The sequence below is a fragment of the Manis pentadactyla genome, chromosome 11 (genome assembly GCF_030020395.1).
Source record: "Manis pentadactyla isolate mManPen7 chromosome 11, mManPen7.hap1, whole genome shotgun sequence".
NCBI lineage: Eukaryota > Metazoa > Chordata > Mammalia > Pholidota > Manidae > Manis > Manis pentadactyla.
In genome coordinates, this window is record NC_080029.1 from 99,166,094 (window position 1) to 99,188,429 (window position 22,336).

At 46.4% G+C, this 22,336-nt stretch overlaps 1 protein-coding gene across 1 annotated transcript; it reads right to left on the bottom strand.

Annotated features, from left to right (window-relative positions):
• Positions 1 to 88: 88 nt before the first annotated feature.
• Positions 89 to 20,125, bottom strand: LOC130679584 (histidine decarboxylase-like). The gene is given in 13 exon segments (XM_057488793.1): positions 89 to 1,544; positions 1,680 to 1,732; positions 1,735 to 1,780; positions 2,804 to 2,902; positions 8,606 to 8,696; positions 8,787 to 8,949; positions 9,802 to 9,868; positions 10,340 to 10,483; positions 10,736 to 10,868; positions 13,031 to 13,155; positions 14,087 to 14,200; positions 17,116 to 17,297; positions 19,294 to 20,125. Coding segments are annotated over 13 exon segments (1,995 nt in total). The 5' UTR covers positions 19,325 to 20,125; the 3' UTR covers positions 89 to 797.
• Positions 20,126 to 22,336: the final 2,211 nt, after the last annotated feature.

The window sequence follows — 22,336 nt, forward strand, 5'->3', positions numbered from 1 at the left end:
ACTGTGATCTGAAGAAAATCATTTTTCAGGCCTATTAAATAACTATGGGCAGGCTATGAGTACAGCTTTTATTTGACTACAGAGTCCAGGGGGAAAAAAATGCACAAGTTCCAAACCTAAGGAGGGGAACAGTTACATGTTCTAAGGGCCAGAGGGTCCTGCTGGACTGTGAGCTTCTGCTCAAGTACCACCTTGAATAGTACAGCATGGTGCAAATAGCATGGGCATTGTTGAAGACAAGGAGACCTGGGCTTGCCCACTTACAAGCTTAGTGACCTGGGGCTTCAGTGTCCTCATTTATCAATGCTAAGCCACAGTGCCTGACTCAAGCACCTGCCTTCTTCGTACCAACAGCTCCTCCAAACTCTTTTCCTCACCGTTAAATTCAAACCTTCAGCATCCTGAGAATCAGAATCCATAGTACATGCATTTAGGCTGCAGGATATGCTCTGGTTAAATAATCAATATTTCAGTGGTCAACGAAATCACACAAGAGAGGCTTTTTTGGGACGAGCACAATTTATTGCTACATTATATTGAATATCACAAGCTGCACCACAGAAGCTGCCTGTCAGTACACTACCCTGGACCTTTTCTCTCTGACCAGACTGCCAGAACCTTCTGTACCATTATAGGTCATGAACCCCTATGAGAACCTGATAAAAATTAGGGGCTCTCTCCCAAGAAAAACGCACACACACATAAGCACACGAATTCAGCACACAATTCGGAGGGGTTCAGAGACTCCCTGAAACACATCCTGGCCGAAACCCGGGCCTCTGGCAGAAACCTCCGGCCTAAACCATTGCCTGCAGGGGGCAGCAGGACAGCGGGAGCCCACACTGAGAGCTGCACTCAGGAAAGCTGGGGACGCTGTAGAACTTGATGAGTTTTTTGAAGGCACTTTTCTTTAGCATCATCATCTCTTCTGGAAACCTAGAGAAGATTCTGACCCGGGAGGAGCCCCCACTCCTCACAGAGCCATCTGTAGGCAGTGGTTTCTGAGCACTCACAGGCACGCTATTACAACTGAGGGAACGCACTGCCTTCTTCTTGTTCTGCACGGACAAGTAACTGAACAGGAAGGAGGACAGCTTGTGCTTGGTAACAGCTGGAGACTCTTCCGCAAAGCAGTCATCACGTGGGTCCAGCAGGGTTTCAGGACGGCGGCTGTCTTCGCTTCTCCCAAGACTGGCTCCCACACGCTGAGGCGGCTTGATGATCTTCCTGGCCTGGGCTGGGTCACCCCCTGCCTCACCAACAGACTGAAAGGACATTCCGTTGGCCAAGGCCCTGGGGCCCCCAGGTGGGGGGATGAGGTTCCCGACCTGAGGGCTAGGTTGCGAAGTACAATGCTGACTCAGAATGCGAGTGGCAGCATCTCGGATAAGAGTCCAGTCTCTCAGGATGTCATCCCTGGTGGTGAACTGGGATGTCACGGTGAAACGGATTATCAACTTGTCCTGGATAGTGGCGGGGATGAGGAAGAGACGGCCAGCTTTAGTTATTTCTTTCAACACACTTTCTGTGAGACAATTAGGACCCTGTTTGAAGAATAAAGAGAAGTGAAATCTGTATCAGATCCTCCAGAAGCATCCCCAGAAGCCCAGCAGCTGCACCTCCAAAGGCCGCCCAAGCCCCAGACAACATCACCCACAGGCCATGGGAGACGGCATCACCTTTAGACGGAAAACCACCAGGCCAAGGTGCCTCTGGGCAGGAATTTCAAAGAAGGGTCATTTCTGACCAAAGATTCAAAATATTTAGCCATTTCTGTACCCTGGAATTGTAAATACAAAGAGAACTGGGATTAATAGTCAGGCAAGGGACATTTACGAATAACTTTCCCACTGCTAAATGTGTTCAAACCAGTGACACCTTTGAAACAGAATTCAGAATGGCTTCTGCCAAATGTCCTTCACCGTTTGATTTTGCTCACATTCTAATTTTTTTTTAAGTTTGAGCTTTGTATCATATTAATCTTTCACTGAAGTTATATCATTTTTTTTTATTTCCTTTTTTTTTTCTTACCTAGGATCATTAACTTAACAAGGACAGGACTATACCTTTTTTGTTTTCACCTTTTTAAAAATTTCTTCATCCAATGAAATATTTTGCTAAGTAATGCTATCATCTGGTTCTCAGACTCAATCCTCTCTTTCAAGGGAAGTCAAAGGACTTAGCTAATCCTGTCTTTGACCATGCTGAGACAAGTGGGACAAACCTCACCCGTGCCCTTCTCTCTCTCCACTGCACGGTCTGTTTAGACAGTGCCCAACCACGTCCCCAAGAACGCTTCAGTAAATACCTACTGACACAATGTAAGAATGTTTGTTCCAGACTTGGTAGGTCTACATGTCCAAGCCAGGAAAGCCATGTTTCAGGCATAACCATAATAGTGACTTAAATTTTTAGACAGTTGTGACAATCAGCATAATTCTAAAAAGGATATGCTCCTACCCTGCACACACACGCTGACCTTTCATTATTTTCTTTCTTCCTCTATTAGTCAAGCTCTTGGGCCATCATTCCTCAGTGCTCAATGACAGCCAAGGATTGGTGAGACACTCAGGCAAGGGGGACAGACCCCAGACAGCTCTCGGTGCCATTGCTGCTCATTGGTCCTCTAGCTAACAAACAGATGGCCGCCCTCAGTAATCAAGTCCCAGAGGCCAAGAACAGGCCTAGACACCTGAGCCCATACTGCAGGTGCCCTGGGCTGGTCTGCAAACAGAAACCAGCCTTCCTCCCCTCTAAGACACAATGCAAGCGTGGATCAGCCCACCACCTGCACACTACATACATGTCTGATGTGCGCTTGAAGATTCCTCACACCGAAGGACCGAATCACGAACCAGAGTTTAATAGAGTGAAACCGCCGGCTCAGGGGGATCTGCCAGTGCTAGAACAGAGGAACACAGTGCCCGTGGTTAGAGACAAGGGCGCATTGTCTCTAACAAGGTACTCCCTCACTCACTCCTGGGCTTCACTCATCATCTATTGCCTGCACAGCCCTCCAGGGATGGACAGTATCACCATGACTCCTGAAGCTGTTGCTAAGGAGCAGCCAAAAAGCAAGTTACCGAAGGCTGCCCCATCACGTGACCAAATCCTACTGGTGACGGTGGCCAATAGGCCCTTGAGTGCAAGTGGAGACCAAGCCCAGACCCTGAACCAAGAAGAAGACACTTTGCTTTAAACGCTGCTTTAAGCATTTCATCTCAGGCTACTATTTATTCAAGATGGGAGCAATACACTTTTTTCTCTGAAAGAGGCTAGATTGAACAGCATAAAATAAAGTCCTATTTCTGTTTGCCCCCAAAATATAAAGTACAGTAATCAGGCATAACCATAATAATACTAAAATTTTTAGACAGTTGTGACAACCAGCATAATTCTAAAAAGGGTGTGCTCCTACCCTGCACACACACGCAGCCCTTTCATTTATTTTCTTTCTTCCTTTATTAGTAATCAAAAGCCCAGACGCTTGATCTGCAAACCTGGGTTTCTCCCCCAGCTCCGCCGCTTACTGGCTGTGGCCTTGGGCGTTGCTGCCTCACTGGCGCATAAAGACACAGAACAGCACCGCCCAGGGACGGGGCGAGAGAGGGACCAACGCAAAGCACTTCACACGAAGTTGGCTATTGAGGTGATAAAAATGTGAGCTACTAATGACAGTAGTGTTTCTGCCTAGAACCAAGATGGTCATTATTTAATCTCACTGCCTTGTACTGACTTTTTCCTGTGACATTCCTGTGTCCTCAGGAGGCATCCCTCCAGCTTTCAGATTTCCAGTGACCATCTGCATTTCCGCCCCTGCCAGATGAAAATTGGCCCTTCATTCCTGGTGACCAAATTCAACAGACCTCAAAATTCAAGGTTGTGGACACCACAGATCTGAAAATTTCAAACCAATTTCTCAGATGTGAAACCAGAGCAAAAGTTCTGGAAAACATTGGCAGTCATCCTGATAAGCAATGTGATTTCTAGTGACCTCTTCCTCACATGTCAGAAAGCTTCACCACAATGTCATTGGCTGGAAATAAATATTTGTCCCACCGAACTCACCCACAGGATTGCTAAATCCTCAGGAATGTGCTCACCTCCATCCTTCACCCTAGTTTCCACACCCAGCAGTTGGGACATTACGCCTTTGCTGGTGCACAGTGCTTCTCCCACATCAAGCACTAAGCCTGTGATTTCCAAGCAAACACCCTAGCGGCGAGGACCAGTTGGGGACTTCCTTTACCAGCAGAGGGCATCAAAACCTGGACGAGGGACAAAATCCTTGTAACAGGGAAGGCAAGCAACTCCACCCTAGTTAGCTGGCTGCTCTGGGAGAATGACTGGATAATAGGGGCCTTCAATGAAAACAGGGTTTTCTACATGGCTGTGGCCAACTAACTGCTTTATTTTGCCCAGCAAACTAAAATGAGAGGCAGAGGTGCTTTTAATTTGGTTTCTTCACACTCTGTCTGTATCCCCAGTTGTTTCTCTTGTCACTATTCCAAAACCAGATCACACTGACCCAGCAGGGTGGTTCTAGCTGATATTTTCTGTTGAAATGGGAGATTTGGTCTTATGAAGGGTGACATGGCTCTTTAACTCAAGGAATTCCCAAGCCCCTTTTGTGTCCTTTCCAGGTTTTGGAGGTCTCCCCTGCCAAGGACAAGACAGTGCCCCTTCCTTGGGGAAGGTGTGGGGGGGGCAAGGAGCTTCCCTGATGTCTGAGAATCAAGCCCTGATTCTAGGTGGCTCCAGGGCGCTATGGGTGAAGTCCCTAAGGGTTCTCTCCCAGGATGGGACTCTATCTCTGGCTCATCTCCAATGTAGCTGGGCTCCTATTTAAAGCTACAGCCAGCCTCCTGGGTGATAAAGACCTTGGGATACGGTCAGAGCAACAGGGAAGATCCCCAGGAACATGACAGATAGCAACTTCAGTTTTGTAGAAGTTTCTCAGAGACGTGACAATTAAACCCCTAGGATTACAGGTAGGGTGCCGGAGTCCAGCTCCAGCGGCGGAGGGATGAAGCCCAAAGGAATGAGACGGAGTCAGCGCATGGAGAGACAGGACACAGAGTCAGATGGAGGTGGTCTCTCAACAAAGTGTCGATGACAGCTTTATTTATACCATTTTGCACAAGGATATGATTACTTTTTATTGTTCTGTTGATTAATTGGTATAGACAATTGATTAATAGGTATAAGCCAGCTTTTTTCTTTCTTCTTCTTTCTAATCTATTCATGATTGGTCAAGTGTTAGACAGGTGATCATCCTCTGTTCCTTGACCGAGACTTTTCCTAGCAACATGTACTCTTTTATGTTTTACGTTTCTATGCAACACAGTTTCTAAGTAGTGCATGTGACCGTAGGAGCGTGCAGTATATAGCAGTTACTATGGAGTCTATCAGCTCAGGGTGAAATACAGGTCACCTACTGCCACAGTTAGCTAGGATTCTTTCCCACAAAAATATTCTTAGAAGCTTTAATAAATTTATAAGCAATCTAAAATCATAAACTCATATCTTCACTTTATACCCCTTTATAGGGCACAGTAGGCAGCAAACTAAATTTCCCCTTCTTATCTACATTTCTCTTTCTTCTGTGTGGATACCAAAATCTCCCTGACATATGCTACACAGGTCTCCATGACTCCACTACTGCAGGGACTAGACAAGTTCTTACATGGTGAACAATGCAAGGGCATTCATATCATAGAAACTGTTCCTGTTTTAACTACAAACCTTAAACTATAAACAATCAAGTCAAATATGATGTATGATTATTCATTTGATTTTTATAATTTATATATGAATGTCACATTTTCTCCTTTATGTTTCTAATAAAATGTTGATGTAGTAGGTAGATGCAAGATATAGATAGAAAGCATGATTTAGAACTGTAAGAAGGCAGGTGTAGATGATCAGGTTTGTGCCTACAGACCAGGTATTAATCCAAGCTGAACAAGGGAAACAAAACATCCACAGGTGTAGACAATTTCTCTCAAAACTGGGGGGGTGAGGTTCTAAGCCTTACCTCTGTTGGCCCCCATTTTCTCACCCGATGGCCCCCCTGCGACTGTGCCTGTCTTAGGTTGTTCCTCCCTTGAGGAATCTTACCCGTCTCTGGCTAACCAGCCATCTTCCAGGGCCATACAGGGAGATGTAAAGCTGGTAAGTGAGAGAGAAGTAATGTTCTTTGAAAATGTTAGCTTTTTACTTCTTTGCAGATTTATGCCCTGTGGCTTACAGACCCAGCACTTGTCTTGAGGTATCTTTACTTCTTAAAAAATTATGGTATCTGGTAATTTCACATATAAGGCACAAATTCTAGTAAATGGCTGTAATTAGGAAAGAAGAAAAACTATAGAAGTAGCAGAGGGAAGAAAACATGAGAAGATTGACTAAGTGTCAGACAGGGTTATTCAATTCAATATTCTCTCATAACTCTATTTCTATAAAACTCTCCATCACTAGTTTCACTAGCATTGTAATAATAAAAGGGGATATTCTCAGTGGAGATGGGGTGATCAGTGTTTGACTAACTAACAGCAGGTTTCGGTACTTTATGCCAAGATCACCATTTGGCCCCTGCGTGTTCCGTTCTTCAGGAGCACTGTCCTGAAAAGCTCCTGGGGAACTTATGCTCTCATCCTTTCCACACTGCTCAGCAAAGGTTAGTTAACCCTTAGCAAAAATGCAGGTAAAAGCAAAGCCAATAGTATAATAGAAAAAGCAAAAGCAAGGTGGGTAGTAGGGGGAGCCAGCTGCAAAGGCCCTTGATTTATGGGGGTCCTCCTCCAGCCTCAGCTTGCTACACAGCTTGAATGGCATGGCTCCCGCCAGTAGGGAAAGGAAAAGCAGACAGCAGCACCTTCTGGATGTAGAAGTATAAAAGGTAAGGCTCCCTTGGACCACTGCTAAGCTTAATTTAATATTTTATAATTATCTAGAAGAGAGAAAACACCATAAAAATCTCCAAACTTATGGGAATGAACCACAGGAAGATCTTGAGACACTGTTGTGAACCAAAAAAACACCAAAACACAAAAAAGAAACATGTAATCCAAAAGGGACTTAGGTAAGAAATGCTCTTATAATTCGGTGATCCAACTTTACTTATAGGAAAATGGGCACCATTTACACTCAGGAAAGGAAGCTAGAATTACTCTAAAATGTCTGCCCTTTGGGAGGCTGTAGACATTTTTTTTTTTATCAAGAAATTGTTGAAAGCCCACCACACAGGGCAGTGGAGATGAATGAAACATTCTATTTGTATCAACCTTTGGAGCTTGCTGCTTGCAATGCCACTCAAAAGCTGCAAAAACCTTAAGCAAATCTGAGCTGGTCTACGGAAGAATAACCAATAAAATGAAGAGATGATGGAGATATTACTTTAGGACTAAAACAGCAGGACAATTCAGTTGCCCAAAGAGGAAAGACAAAACATCTCTTCCCAAAGAGTGACTCTCACACACTTCAGGCATTGCTCTCCATACTTCAATATTGATTCCCTCAATCCTCACAGCAAACCTAAGAAGCTGGTATTATTATTATCATCATCCTCGTTGGACAAATGAGGAAGTTTAGACACAGTGTTTAAGCCATTTGCCCAAGGCTGCACAAATATGATTAATGGAGGAGCCAGGAGTCAGACCCAAGCTGTCTGGCTTTAGCACCTAAATGGTTAACCACTTTGCTATAGCAAATCTCGGCAGTTAAAAGAACTTTTAAGAATATTACTCCTACCATTTCTTGAATTTTGCCACATTCCCAGTATTATGTTACATGATCTACAGGCATGTTCCCATGTCAGCCTCACAATACCCTGTGAAACCAGGGTGACTGAGCCCACTTCACAGATGAGGAAGCCGAGATCAGGGCAGCCCACTGAGTTCCCAAAGGGCAAAGGCTGGCGAGCCCTCCAGACCAGGCTCCTCTCAGTCTGCTCTGCTGCGGCCCCTTGGCCACATGGATTTAACTTGTTTACATCCCTGTCTCCCCTACAATTAAAAGAAAGGCTCGTCCCCAAACTGAGGAGTAAATCTGAAGAATCTGTTCCCCCAAGAGGTAGTACAGGCTGAGAATGGGGTGCAGTGAGCTCGCTGGGAAGGCCAGGACTGCCAGAAGGCACCCAGAAGGTCAGGGAAAGCACCCACGCTCCACCCGCACCCACGCAGTGCCTCTCTGGGAACAAAAGAAAGCGATTTAACCAAGGAGCCTATTTCCCCATCCAAGGAAATTCTCCACCCCGCCCTGCCACTGGGTAGTAAGCAGAAAAGATTATCCAAGATGAGGCAGAAGGGAACTGGCCCCCACTCGGGGTGGGGAAGGCATTTCTAGGCGGTAGACAATGCCACAAGTGTTCAGCATGCACACGGCCTCAGAGGTGGGTCTCATTTTCTAGGGTTTTTAACAATTTTCTGGGTTTCATTCTGTATCCTTAGGCACAGCTTGAAACCAAAGGTATACAGGGGCAGTATGATGTGTTGGGCTCACGGTGTGCCCATTTCTGGTGGAAGCCAGTGTACAGGAGACGCTGGGGTCAAGAGGAAGCCGGTTTCCATCTCAGAGGCCGTCAGGCTGCCCCTTTCCGGCCACTCACCATGAAGTCGGTGGCCGCACCCGAGTTGGCATGCCTGAGGTAGACGGGGTTCACACTGAAGGTCTGCTGCAGCTTGAACTTGTCCTTGACCCTGTGGGTGTCCAAATGGGCATTAGCAGCTGAGGCCTCACAGAGGAAGCACGGCTTTCCCACAGGTTGGGAGCTGGGTTGCCACACTCACCAGAACCCAGTGCAATCAAAGTGCACCATCATCCACTTGGAAGGATTAAAGGTGAAGGAATCGGCATACTCGATGCCCTTCAGAAAGCCCCGGAACTCAGGGCACAGGAAGGCAGAGCCTGCATAGGCAGCATCGATGTGGAGCCACAGCCCCTCACTGGCACCTGAGGAGGCAAACGTCGCCCGGCTGGGAGGTGGGAATGGGGGTGGGATGGGGCTGCTGCCAGCCAGCTGCAAGGCGCCTCTCGCCTGGCCCCACTGGCTGGAGGGCTGCCAGAGCAGAGCTGGGAATGGTGGGCCTGCTTTGCCTAAGTGAGATGTCCAGGCATGTGGAGATGGGGGTTGGGGGCGGGCCGTGTCAATGTGAGGGGTGGGGCTGAATGAGGCCTCACTGCCTCCTGAAGAGAAGGTCCACAGAGCTGCACCCTGGCCTCTTTCTCTCACTGACCAGAGGGTTAACTCCCTGAGCTAGAACTTCCTGGCACAAAAACCAACTTCCCACTGACCCAGAGAGCAATGCTAATGCATCTAATACAAACAAACAGTGGGAGGGGATGGCTCTCCTAGTGGGTCTGCTGCTTGGGGAATTTGAACACTTGGGTTCCTTCTCTGCCTTTATCTCTCCCTATGGTTTCCCCTGCCCTGCCTTTTTTCTTGTCTTAGCTTAGAGTAGACAATCTTCCACTATGCCTCATTCACCCTGTGCTTTTCACACAGTCTGCGAGCCGACTTTGACATACAGGAGAGAGGGCAGAAAAGCTGCAAGTCTCCCACTGGTGCCCACTAGGCCAGGATGCAGAGGAGCAGCTCTAACCTTTGGTCCGTGCTGGGGAAAGCACTGACCTGGATGCCTGGGCGAAGCACCTGTGACCTTTGGTGGCTCTTCCCATACCTCAGCCTTTGCTGTGACCAAGAAAGGGTGAGCAAATTCCACAGAGCTAGTTTCAGGTTCTTGTTCTGGGGAACATTCTCAAATTCCTTACTTGTCTTCCTAGCCAGACAGGGCAGACACTTACAGATGGGGCCCAGCTCCGACAGGCAGTCAAATGCACACACCCCGGTGGTCCCCAGTGTTGCACGGACCTGGAGGAAAATAAAGGAAGTTAACGTGGGAAGGTGGGCTCATCAGATACACTGGGCCTGAAAAAAAGACTTAACCACAGATATTTTCTATCCTGCCCATCCCACTAGAACACTGCATTTCACACTAGACTTTTCATGACCCACAGTAAGAAACACATTCTATATAGTAAGTAACCTAGTACATATATATATACACATGTGTATTTGAAATAAAAGTTCCACAAAACAATAGATACTCTGTGCTACAGGAATACCCTCTGATATTTTCTATTCTATTTATTTTTGTAATGCTTGTTACGACCCACAAAATTAATTGCCTAGCCCAATGAATAGCAACTCATAAATCGTAACACATCGTATTTGAGGATCTCTCTACTTTTGTTTGCAGCATGTTACTTGCCTGGATTCTACCCAGATTCCTTCCTCACCTCCACGTTCTATTGTTTAAGCATAGAACACATTCTGACTTACAAAAACAGGCACCAAGCCCCGCTTCTTGTCCTCCTCGATGGCTTTCTTAAGAGCTTCCCCTCGGAGTGAGAAGTTGTCGTCCACAGGCAGAAATTTCATCTTCACAAGAGAAATCAAACCAGCCTTTTCCACTGAGGAGTGAGCCTAGAAGGACCACAGAAACCTACTAGCTGACTCATCCTGGGATGCGAACTCCACAGGAACTGCTGAAGCCAAACTAAGCGAATCAAATATAATGTTTACATTTGTCCTTACCCATGGTTCCTAGAGACAACCTCCACAGCATGACCTGCCTTAAATCCCAACTTACTTGTGTCTAGAAGAAACTTATTCAAGGACTAAGACTCCATAAGCTAAACCCTGGCCTGAAGATTTGGCCTGTGTTGGGCAACTCACCTGATCAGAGGCATAGGCAATGAGCCGGGCGTTCAGGGAGGACTCGTCTGCCCCAGGCTCAGATGCTTTCATTTCCAGGATTTTGTTCTTCCTTGCCGCCAGCAAAGCAATCAAGTTGGACTCACTGACTCTGCTCTGTAGTGGAAGAAGGATTACCAGTGGCAGCCTCCGTGTGTGCGTGTGTGCGTGTGTGTGTATGTGTGTGTGTGTGTGTGTGTGTGTTATTCCTAAGGAATAGCTCCTGCAGAGGGGACTGTCCTTCCTCACAAACTCAAGTGCCTATTATGAATTCTCCACTCACCACACCCTATGCATTCGTGGGACACTTCCCTCTCCCTGATTTTTCAGGGAAGTCATGAAAGCAGATTTTCACCTAAGAGCAGCATCTTTATTAGAGAAGCCACAGGGACCAAAAAGAGAATGCTCGGTCCCTGCCAGATATAAGTGTGTTTATCTGTATGCTTGCTCCCCATGTACAACTTGCTTTAAAGAACTTCCAGTTTATTTGGTATGGAAATGGAGTCTCTTCCCACAGGCATATCCCAGGGAGAGCTGGTCTTGGCCCATCTGAGAACCCAGTGACATTGGCCTCGTTTTGTTACCAATGGCTCCTGAGCCCTTGGGATCATATTGATAATATTACATAAGATAATATAAATATTCATTTAGAAAATGGAGAACATCCCTTTAGCTGCCTTTCAAGTGGGAGTATCAATTATCCAAATGAGAAGTGGAAAGGACTTCACTCTGGCCATGAGAATGGGAATCCTGGGGGCCACCTTAGCTGCCTCGTGGGATCTCGATGGTTTCTCATCATTCACTCAGTCTGTGGTGCTTTTCTCTCTTGAAATCTTCAGGTGACCAGCAGCTGATAGTCCCCTGCTCTAAAGCCTGGCAATAAGCGTCACAGCCTGGGGTACAGGCCAGATTCCACAAGATATTCAGTGGCTGGAAATTAATCCACAAAACAGAAGCCAGCAGAACAGAAATAACAATAGTACCTCCTGCCAATTGTATAGCAATTCTAAGTAAGTCATCCCATTTGCTCCGGATGAAACCTCTTGGAGATACTTGCGATAAAAGTATCGCTCTACGGATGAGGATGGTGATGTTCAGAGAGGTTACAGGACTAAGCCAAGTTCACATGGCTGATGACTGCAGGAGAAAGCACAGTTTGGACTTAGACAGGCCTGGGTTTGAATCCTCATTCTTCCACTTACCGGCTGTGTGACCTGGGCCCTTTTTTAACCTCTCTGAGCTTTAGTGCACTCCTCTCAAAATTGGGTGTGATACTATTTACCTGCAAGGTCCTGGAGATAATGAGATGATGAGCCAGATGATGTATAGCAGACATTTACTATGTCCTCCCAGACATAACATCTGAAGTCGTAACTATTTGCTAACAAACAACCCAGAATGGGTCCACAATATGCAGTGATTTCTCTTCCTTGTGAGGTTCAGAGTTTAATCTTGCTATCAGATTGCTGCAAGTGAGACGGGTGGTCACTTAGCTAGCACATGGGACCAGCAAACTTACCAGTTCTCATCTCAGGGCAGCATGGATATTTTCATTTAATAGATGAATTCATTTAGTCATCACATCCACTCTTTGAGGAAAATATTATTATTATCTCTACCTTATTGATTTTAAAACCAGGAAAACTACACATTACAGTAAAATTCAAGACTTTGGAGAGTCTCAGAATCAAGCCCTCATGAACGTCAAGACTTAGAGATGCAAAGGCACCTAGCAACATGCGCAGGCTATGGGAGGCACCCAGCAAGCCCCATTAGGCTGCCTGACCTCCAAAAAAAAAGAAATATTGGAAGAACCACCATTTGACAGATACCCAAATTAATTGGCATTACTTTCTCTCACTGCCAAGGATGTCCTGGGCCTACTTGCCTTCTCCTATCTGCTTACCACAAGGTGTCAAATGGAACACGGAAGGGAAGTTGTCAGATTATAAAGTGAGAACCCGAGTCAAGTAATACCAGAAATGTGATCATGTGTTGACTCTTTAATCTTCTTCAGAGAAAAAAGACAGGAGGAGTGGCGATGGCAGGGGCAGCTGTGGGAACGGAGAGAGGAGAGGTGGAGCAGTGGGAATGGGGGCACCGCAGAGCTAGCAGCTCTCAGGACTGGTGTCAGTGGTGATGGTGATGGTGGCGATGGGATGGTGGTGGTGTGAGTCTCGTGGGGAGATCCCCCGAGAACAGAACTGCCTGGGCGAGGGTTTGGCTTATCTGTCACTACTTATCCACCACGCTAGAAGGAGCTTTGCTCCTGAAGGCAACTGCAGGACGCCTCCCCCCTGGCTGCCGGGCTGGTGGTGCAGGAAGTGCTCTGGGAGTCCCAGCATTTTTGCCAGCCAGTCCATGACGTTCATCTCGAGCTCCGTGCACACAGGGCTGGAAGCCTAAAGGAGGAAAGCAGTTTCATCCAGGGAGCCCCAGGGACCAACATGCCACGCCAGCCCCGGAAACACATTGTGTCTGTGCCCTGGCCCTGCCCGGGCCCTGACGGTATCAATGGGAACCTGACCTATCTTCTCCCTGGAGAAGGGGTCACTGACAGGCCCTGTGCCCCATCCCCACCCCATCTTCTGCCAAGCCAAAAAGGGGAAAAGAATGTGGGGCTTTGGATTCATGCCGCCGTCAGTGAGGTAGGTTCCCCTGGACCCCAAGGCTCTGGGAAGAAACAGCCCAAGAAGTGGTGATGTTCATCTGGCTCCCCAAGTCCCTAAAGTACCAGCCGAGAAGCAATCTAAAGGCCAGGGGGGAAGTGCAAGGACTAAGAAAGAAAACACTACTTCCTGGAAGAAATAGCAATTTTACTCACCCCCAATCCTCCCAACCCCCATTCCCACACCCTATTACAATTCAGGTTAAATATATAAAGCTGTTCTAGGAGGCTTCTGACACAATTTAAAGCTGATTAGATATTAAGGGAAGTCTTAGGGCACATCCCTAACCTCTAAAGACAAGACCACGGTGGAAGTTGTACCCACAGAAGCCCAAGTGCTTAGTTAGGGTCACAAATTGTGGCAATAACCAGATCACAGTCCAAATCTCATCTCGGCCTCTATAATCTGTTTGATCGTGGAGAGATAAGCTACTTGAGGCACAATTTCTTCACCTACAAAATGGGGCTGATACTCATGAATCCATAGGGTTAAAGGATAAGAAGAGATAATTTATATAGAGCCTAAGCTCCAAGAAAGTAGTCATTGTTGATATTTAACTTGGAACCCTGTTCAGAGACCAGGACAAGTATGTCTGCTCCAGATATGTCACATCCTGCTATGTCCCCCATCACCACTGCTTACAGCTACAGCCATTGCTACTCACCCAGGTGAACCCCAAGCAGTTGATGGCATCAGCCAGCATGTCTCCCAGCAGCGATGGCCAAGAGGTGAGAGCTGGGTAGTAGGCGTGCATATGGGGGTTCTGCCAGTGTACCACCTGGAGGCAGAGCATGTACACAGTTGGCTTTCCTCCGCCAGAGAACCTCCCTAGCAAGAAGCACCCACTCTAGAGATGGGTTGACACTTTTAAAACAGGCAAATAAGTTACGCAACTCCATACAAATAAGACATATTCATGGTGTTCTTGCCAACCAGTTTCCTATTCTAAGCTTGTTCATCAGTGGAACATTGGCACATATGCAAAGACCAGAAGGGAATATGCAGAATGACAATTGCTGTAGTAATTAGGATAGTGGATTCGGGTAGCGTTCACATTAGGAGGCTCCAGTGCTTATCCCCCATGCCACCCGAGCCCAGTAATAAATGGAAGGGGAGACTATGAGCTCCAGAAGAGTAGGCTGCTTGCCTCATCCAGTTTCCTGCAAAAAAGCATCCTTTGTTTCATGGATCTATGAGCTCTCTGGGTAAACAGCTCCTGTAGATGGTCAGTGTGAATGGGTTCAAAGCTGTCTTTAGCTCCCCAGTAGGGATGAAGAAAAAGGCACAGAGAGTTGAAGGGGTAGGCCAAGGACACAGGACCCCTACCTCCAAATTAACCCCTGAACCCACAATCAGATTAAACTGGTTATAAGGAGGAGCCCGATGGACACGGAGGACCTTCCATAACAGGTCTCTGAAGTCCCCTCAGTGACTCAGTGGCTTCACTGATTATCTAATCTAGCTTCATCTCACTGTTCTACAAGCATGGCCTGGTCATTTCTGCATTCATGCCTTTGGGCAATGCTGTTTCCCTGACAGGAAGAACTTCTCATACAGACATGGCCCTCCCAAAGCTGTTAATTCTTAGAAAGCTACCAAATATTCATTTTCTTCATGAGTCTTTCCCCAGTTCCTCAGCCCCGTTTGATCCTGTCCCCAAGCCTACGGAACACTCACTCTCTAAGTGTTCCAGCCCTACTGAGAAGTCATTAGATAGCATCTTAGTGTATCATCAAGGTACATTCCGTGTGCACAAATTCCTTTTATCCCTCACCAGCAAGGACACTGTATGGTAGAAGGAGCAGAACATTTAAGCCCACGGAGACAGGCTCCAGTGTGACTTTGTAGATTTACTGTGAAGCCAATGAACTTAAGCAACTAGATCCCGGATTTGCATAGGTCTCTGTTGAGATACACACTTTTATTTTCTTACAGGGGATCTCAAAATTTGTATACAATTCAGACCCCATAAAAGCAGGGTCCAACTCTGCACCTCTCTTGACCTCAGTTCCTCATTGTATAATAAATGCTGTTTCCCGGGATTATTATGTGGATCAGCCTGGGAGGAAATTTGCAAAACGTAAAGCTGTGAGAATGGCGAGTTAATCACATGGTGACCGACACATCCTATATGCTGACTTGATGATTAGATAATCGGGTCTTTTCCCTGAATCTGCACCAGGAAGGATGTGTCATACGTAATAACAGTATCTTCCACTTTTCCATGCTTTATACCTTATTTAATTCTCACAGCACCCCAATGAAGTAGGTCTACCATTATCCTTCTTTTGGAGATGAGAATTGGGGCTGTCAGGGAGAGGCGGCATCCCGTGGTCACGCATGTCTTATAGGACAGATGACAGCACCAAGAGAGAAACCCAGGCTCTCTGAGTCCAGAGCCCGACCCCCCGAGCAGGATGGCATGCTGCCTTCTCCCCCATGCAGAGCTGACGTGATTTTTCTAAGCAGGGTTGGAAATGGTGGACAGTTTTTCCTCTCTGTGTGTCTAGGAGGTGGCAGGAAGGAAAAATTAATCTAGATTTCAGTGAGGTGCTGGCCAAATGTGAAAGCAAAGGGCCCACTGCTTTCAGGCCAGCTCTCAGAGCCTGGCGCAGCCTGTGAGATCAAATAGAAGATTGAGTCTTCATTATCGAGGTGCTTAGTGACAGCATTTAGGAAACCCCAGAGAAGGGCTTCCACCTCCTGGCCCTATCGAGAGACAATTGTCTGTTCGTGTAAGATAAATATGATAACATAAGCCAGACAAACATTTATCAAAAACAGACAGGCCTCTCTGCCCAGCAATGAGCCCCTTTCACTGCACCCCAGCAACTGCTGGATTTTCTTTCAATCAAATGAATCAGCTCATTTCCACCTCTTCTGACAGTTGCTTTCGATCTCACTACAAATTACAGTTAGCCCATCAGCAGATTACACTTTACAGAATGACATCCAGGAGATAATCTAAACAGGGAGCTTGCCTCCTTGGTAAAGCTTTAAGATAATGAAATTTTCAAGACGGTTCTGAAATAGGCTGCATGGTCACAGAGAGATGAGAGTTTGGCTTTTTACAAACTTGCCACCAGTTTCTGAGTTTGACTAACTTCTCATCCCTGCCTCCAGGCATATTTCTGTCACATTTAGGTCCAAAGCTCTCTGAGAATGTTGGAAGCAAATCTCAAGTCAACCTGGAGAGGAGCCTCTGGACATGCAGTCAGGATACCAGTGCCCCAAGCAGGGAGAGGGAGCACAGCCTGTGCAATGGGGCTGCAGCTGAAGGGGCAGAGCCTGGGTGCGTGGCTCAGTCTAGGGCACTTAGTCCCTCACTGGTAGAACATCAGTGAGGGAAAAAGAGCAGAGCCTGTCAAGGAAGACTGGCCTAGGTTACGATCTTAGATCTGTGACTTTGGAAAGACAGTTAACTTCCCTGAGCCTCAGTTTCCTCATCTGTCAGACTAGGCCCTGGGATACAGTCCTGATTCCCTCCAGCTCCCTACCTACCACTGCAGGTCAGCCCCAGCATCACAAACCTAACTTTAGTCACAGTCCCGATCCTCTACATGCCCAGGAGACAGGCTTGGCTGTTGGTGCGAGGTGGTGCAGGGTCACCCCTGGCTTACCGAAGGCAGGTCTTTCCTCAGGCCTACATCCCACTCTCTATGCCCCCAAGGCCAGAATCACCATCTCTGTGACTGTCTCTCACCCAGGCATAATGATGCGCTCAGTGTCCCCAAAGATGCTGTCCCAGCTGTCAGGTTTCTCAGGGGCAGCCTCAGGCAGCTGCGCTAGCAGGTAGCCAGGCCACACGTCTGGAGTCACCCGCCGCTCCCGCACCGTGCTCAGGTACTGGCAGATGCAATCCACCATCTCTTTTCCTGCGAGGAAGGCAGAGAAGCCAGCTTCATGTGCCCTCAGTGGGCCTGGCCGATGCATGCCAGTCCCCCTCGGGTCAGCCAGGAGACTGGTGAGGGAGGAGATGATTCATGGCTGAAGGGTGCAGGGTCTGATGCCCCCATAAGCCTCATCTTCGGAATGTAAAACCTGAGTGAGGGAGTGAATGACTGATGGGGGGTGTGGAGCACACAGATGAACAGGGCGTGATCTCAAAGCATAAAACGCCAGCATCAGAGTAAGGTATCTCCTTATATTCCCCTCTCCTTCTCCATATCAACCGTGATCATCTTTCTTTCCTTTCTTTTCTTCTCAAAAACAGAACCCCTATGACATCTACACGTTCAGTAGAAACTCTGTGGCTCTTTCTACGAAAAAGTGCCACATACACATGCACACCCCCAACCTATTCTTGGTAGCACAGATGGCAGGCTCCCAGGCCAGCCTCTGATAAAAGGTGAAAAGCTATTTTTTCACCATTCCCACTGAGCCAGTAATTCCTCGCCTTTTTTTTGACCCATGGACTTCTTTGAGAATCTGATTTAAACCCAAGGCTTAATCATACACAAAATTTCATTCAAAATTTCCCAGGTTTATGGAATCCCTAAAGCACAACCACAGACCAAGACTAAGAACCCTGCACCAATTAGTATTTCTTGGGGAAATGCAAAGCCATGGCCTAATCGCTTGATTTCCTGCCTCTGCCTCCACCAAAACCCCAGTGCCTAGAGCATGTTTTTGATGCTCAAAAAAACATGATCAAATGAATAAGGAAGAAAAATAGCCAAGTCAAATACTCTGAAGCCACTGCACATTATTATTCTTTCATTTCTGCAGAGAGGGTCTGGCTTCAGTGCCTCTGTCTCTTGCTTGGAGTCTCTCTTTCTCGCCCTTCTGTGTCTGTGGCTTCTTCTCTCAGTCTCTCTCAGTATCTCTAATTCCTCCTCAGTATTCCCTATGGTCCTTTCCCTGCTGCAAAAATAATAATAATGATAGTGAAAGAGAGAAGAGGAAAGGGAACCAGATCTCTTTCCTCTGCACAAGCTTGTGCAAAATTCGCACCAGAAAAGCAAGCGCCAAACACAACTGTGAAGGAGACTTTCAGCCCCCCTCAAGCCCCCAGCCCCCACCCCCACAGCCCGATATCTCCGGTGAGTGGCTCGGCACCCATGCGAGCCCTCCACTTATCCAGAGGCTGGATGAAATCGATTTGTGTTCCACACACAGGATAAATGTCCACAGGAACCTGCTCTCAGCCAGAAGTACCTTTGGAAAGCAGTGAAATGTTTAATGCACACTTAAGTGTAAAGGCTGCTAACCTTAGAGAGTTACATCTGGGTGGATAAGAGAGACTTGGGATAACTTACAGCAAAGGAATTTTAGGCAATATAAGCTACTCGTAGGGATGAGCATATAGAAAGTTATAGAAAGAGAAATTAAGTAAATATCTACTTCCCCTCTTAGGAGAGCCATGCCTGAAAATAAGTTAACCATTTAGTTTTGCTCATCACACAAGGCTTGAGACATCATAGCTGCTTGCTAAACATTTACGGGGTGAATGAGTAAATGAAAGACCCTCACTCAGAGATTCACACATAGGGTAATGAATACAAAGAAAGAAAAGATTTCTCAGTGACCACAGAATACGAAGGGGAAGTGTTTTTCAATTTCAGAATATGAATCATCCCCCTCTTGCCACTTAGGAGATCAGGAATCCAGTCCCCTGCTCTGTGAGAAGGGAAAAAGGGGGAGCGTGACTCGGCAGCACAGCCTCTGTGACTGCGGGACAGGAGAGAGAATGAGGGCGAGAGGAGTTCTGAACTGACCTCACATTCCTCTCTCAGGACAGATTTTGCTGGAGTCACCTCTCAGCAGGTGAATCTAAGGCTCCGAATGACCCCGCAGAAGCCAAGGGCTGACGCCAGCAGCAGTTCCCGCGGGGGTGGCTGTGGGACAGGGGGCCAGGACCCCTTGGCTCACCTCGCTCTCTGTATTCCTCAGGCTCCATCATCTCCCCGGGTCAGGCTCGGCTCCTCACAAGACACACACAGACTAGGAGGAAGGTGTGCTCCTGGGCAGCCAGCGCCTGCCCTTTATTTAGAGGGCTCTCCTTTCTTCCACCTTAGCTCCGCCCTCCGGGCCCTGCCTCCAGGCCCAATTAATCCCACCCCTTCTTTCTCCCAGTCCTTGATGGGAACAGTGAACTCATCTTTGGCTGGTCAAGAGATCCAGGATTTTAAGAGAGAGAGACAGAGATGCAGGGTGAAAAGTGCTTCTGAATCAAAAAGCGCACTTAGCAACCGAAGCCTGCAGGCAGCCTCCAAGTGAATACGGTAAAGGGCCCTCATGCTTTCTGCCCCTGGATTTACACCACAGGGCCTCAGCCTCCGTGAAAGCTCCCAGCTCTGTAGCACAGCACAAAGCCATGCAGAATAAGCAGCACAAATTATCAGTATTATGACTGCCTTTGCTTCGCCATCCACCACAGGGAGGGGAGGACAGGCCCTTAAGTGATGCTGCCCTGCTGGCTGTGCTGGGCTCAGCAACAGGCAGATGTTATCCTCTAACACACTGGGTTTTTTTAATTACTACATAATACTGATTGTTACAGAGAGATAAGAAAACACAGATAAGCAAAAGGAGTAACAATTGAAACATCCCCAGACTTCATCACTTAGAAGAGTGTGTGTGTGTAAAAGGACATGTGAAAACTACCATGGGGAGGAGAAACACTACTCTTGGAGCTTGAGTTCTGAGCAAACAGTGATCAAATGCTTTCAAAGTGCCAAAAAATAGACTTTTTTATTTGCTTCCATTCTTCATCTTGTCCTTTCAATGGTATTTTGTAGTTACTACTTCCTTGTCTTGGAGGTGTAGTGTCTCTGCGGACTTCAATAAAATGGCCTGCCATGCTCTTTCTTCTGCCTTACTGGCTGTTTGTCTCCTCCAGCCAACCCTAAGTGTTGGCATGCTTCAGGGTATCACCCTCTTCTCATCTTTCTTCCTGGAAGGATTTATCCATGCCTATGGCTTTAAATGGTACCCATGTGATAACAAGAAGGTATTGACTTTGTGTCAAATTTATACCATGAGGCCTTCCAGTCTTCTGAGCTCAAAAGTCTTACGTCCAGCTGCCTTCGTGATCCCTTTTCATGGTGTCAGCAGATTCCATGTCTGGTGAGAACCTTCCTCCTGACTTGCAGATGCCCATGTTCTTCCTGCTCTAACCTCACATAGCATAGTCTCTTATAAGAGTACTAATCCTATATGGGGGCTTCACCCTCATGAACTTAGCAAAACTTGATTGTCTCCCAAGGCCCAACCTCCTAATACCCTCAAATTGGGGGTTAGCCTTCAACATATGAATCTGTGTGGGAGAAAAACAATTGATCCATAACAGAATGCATCTTTTTCTTTTTTCTTGGACAGGACTTTATTCATTCATTCATTCATTCTTTCATTATTATCAAATGTACATCACAGTTGTTTAACATTCCCCCTGCTCCTTCCCCTCTCGTACTCCCCTCCTTCTTGGTAACCACTAGTCACTTCTCAGTGTCTATGAGCCTAATGCTGTTTTGTTCCTTCTGTCTTGTTTGTTTTTATATTCCACAAATAAGTGAAATCATATGGTATTTTTCTTTCTCCACCTGGTTTATTTCACTGTGCATAATACCCTCTAGATCCATCCATGTTGTTGCAAATGGCAGGATTTCTTTTTTTTATGGCTGAATAATATTCCATTGTGTATATGTACCACCTCTTCTTTAGCCAGTCATCTATTTATGAACACTTAGGTTGCTTCCATACTTAGCTATTGCAAATGGTGCAGTAATAAACATGGGAGTGCATATATGTTTTTGAATCAGGGATTTTGTTTTCCTTGGGTAAATTCCTAGGAATGGAATTGCTGGGTCAAACAGTACTTCTATTTTTAGTTTTTTGAGGAATCTGCATACTGCTTTCCACAGCGATTGTACCAATTTGCAGTCCCACCAACAGTGTAGGAGGTTTCCCATGTCTCCACATCCTTGCCAGCATTTGTTTTGTTCTTGTCTTTTGGATAGTGGCCATCCTAACTTTATGACATGATATCTCATTGTGGTTTTAATTTGCATTTCCCTGATGATTAGCAATGTGGAGCACCTTTTCATGTGCCTGTTGGCCATCTGAATTTCTTCTTTGGAGAAATATCTGTTCAGGTCCTCCACCCATTTTTTGATTGGGTTTTTTATTATTTGGGTGTGGAGGCATATGAGTTCTCTACATATTATGGATGTTAAACCCTGATCGGATGAGTCATTTACAAATATATTCTCCCATAGTGTAGGATGCCTTTTTGTTCTGCTGATGATGTCCTTTGCTGAACAGAAGATTTTTGGTTCAATGTAGTCCCACTGGTTCATTTTTTACTTTGTTTCCTTTGCCTGAGGAGATGCATGCAGGAAAAAGTTGCTCATGTTTATATTCATGAGATTTTTGCCTATGCTTTCTCCTAAGAGTTTTATGGTTTCATGACTTACATTCAGGTCTTTGATCCATTTTGAGTTTACTTTTGTGTATGGAGTTAAACAATAATCTGGTTTCATTCTCTTGCATGTAGCTGTTCGGTTTTCCCAGCACGATCTGTTGAAGAAGCTCTTTTCCCCATTGTATATTCATAGCTCCTTTGTCATATATTAATTGACCATATATGCATGAGTTTATATCTAGGCTCTCTATTCTGTTCCATTGATCTATGGGTCTGTTCTTGTGTCAGTGCCAAATTGCTTTGATTAGTGTGGCTTTGTAGTAGAGCTTGAAGACAGGGAGTGTAGTCCCCCCAGCTTCATTCTTCTTTCTCAGGATTTCTTTGGCCGTTTGGGGTCTTCTGTGGTTCCATATGAAAATTAGAACCATTTGTTCTAGTTCGTTGAAGAATGCTGTTGGTATTTTGATAGGGATTACATTGAATCTGTAAATTACTTTGGGCAGGATTGCCATTTTGACAATATTAGTTCTTCCTATCCAAGAACATGGGATA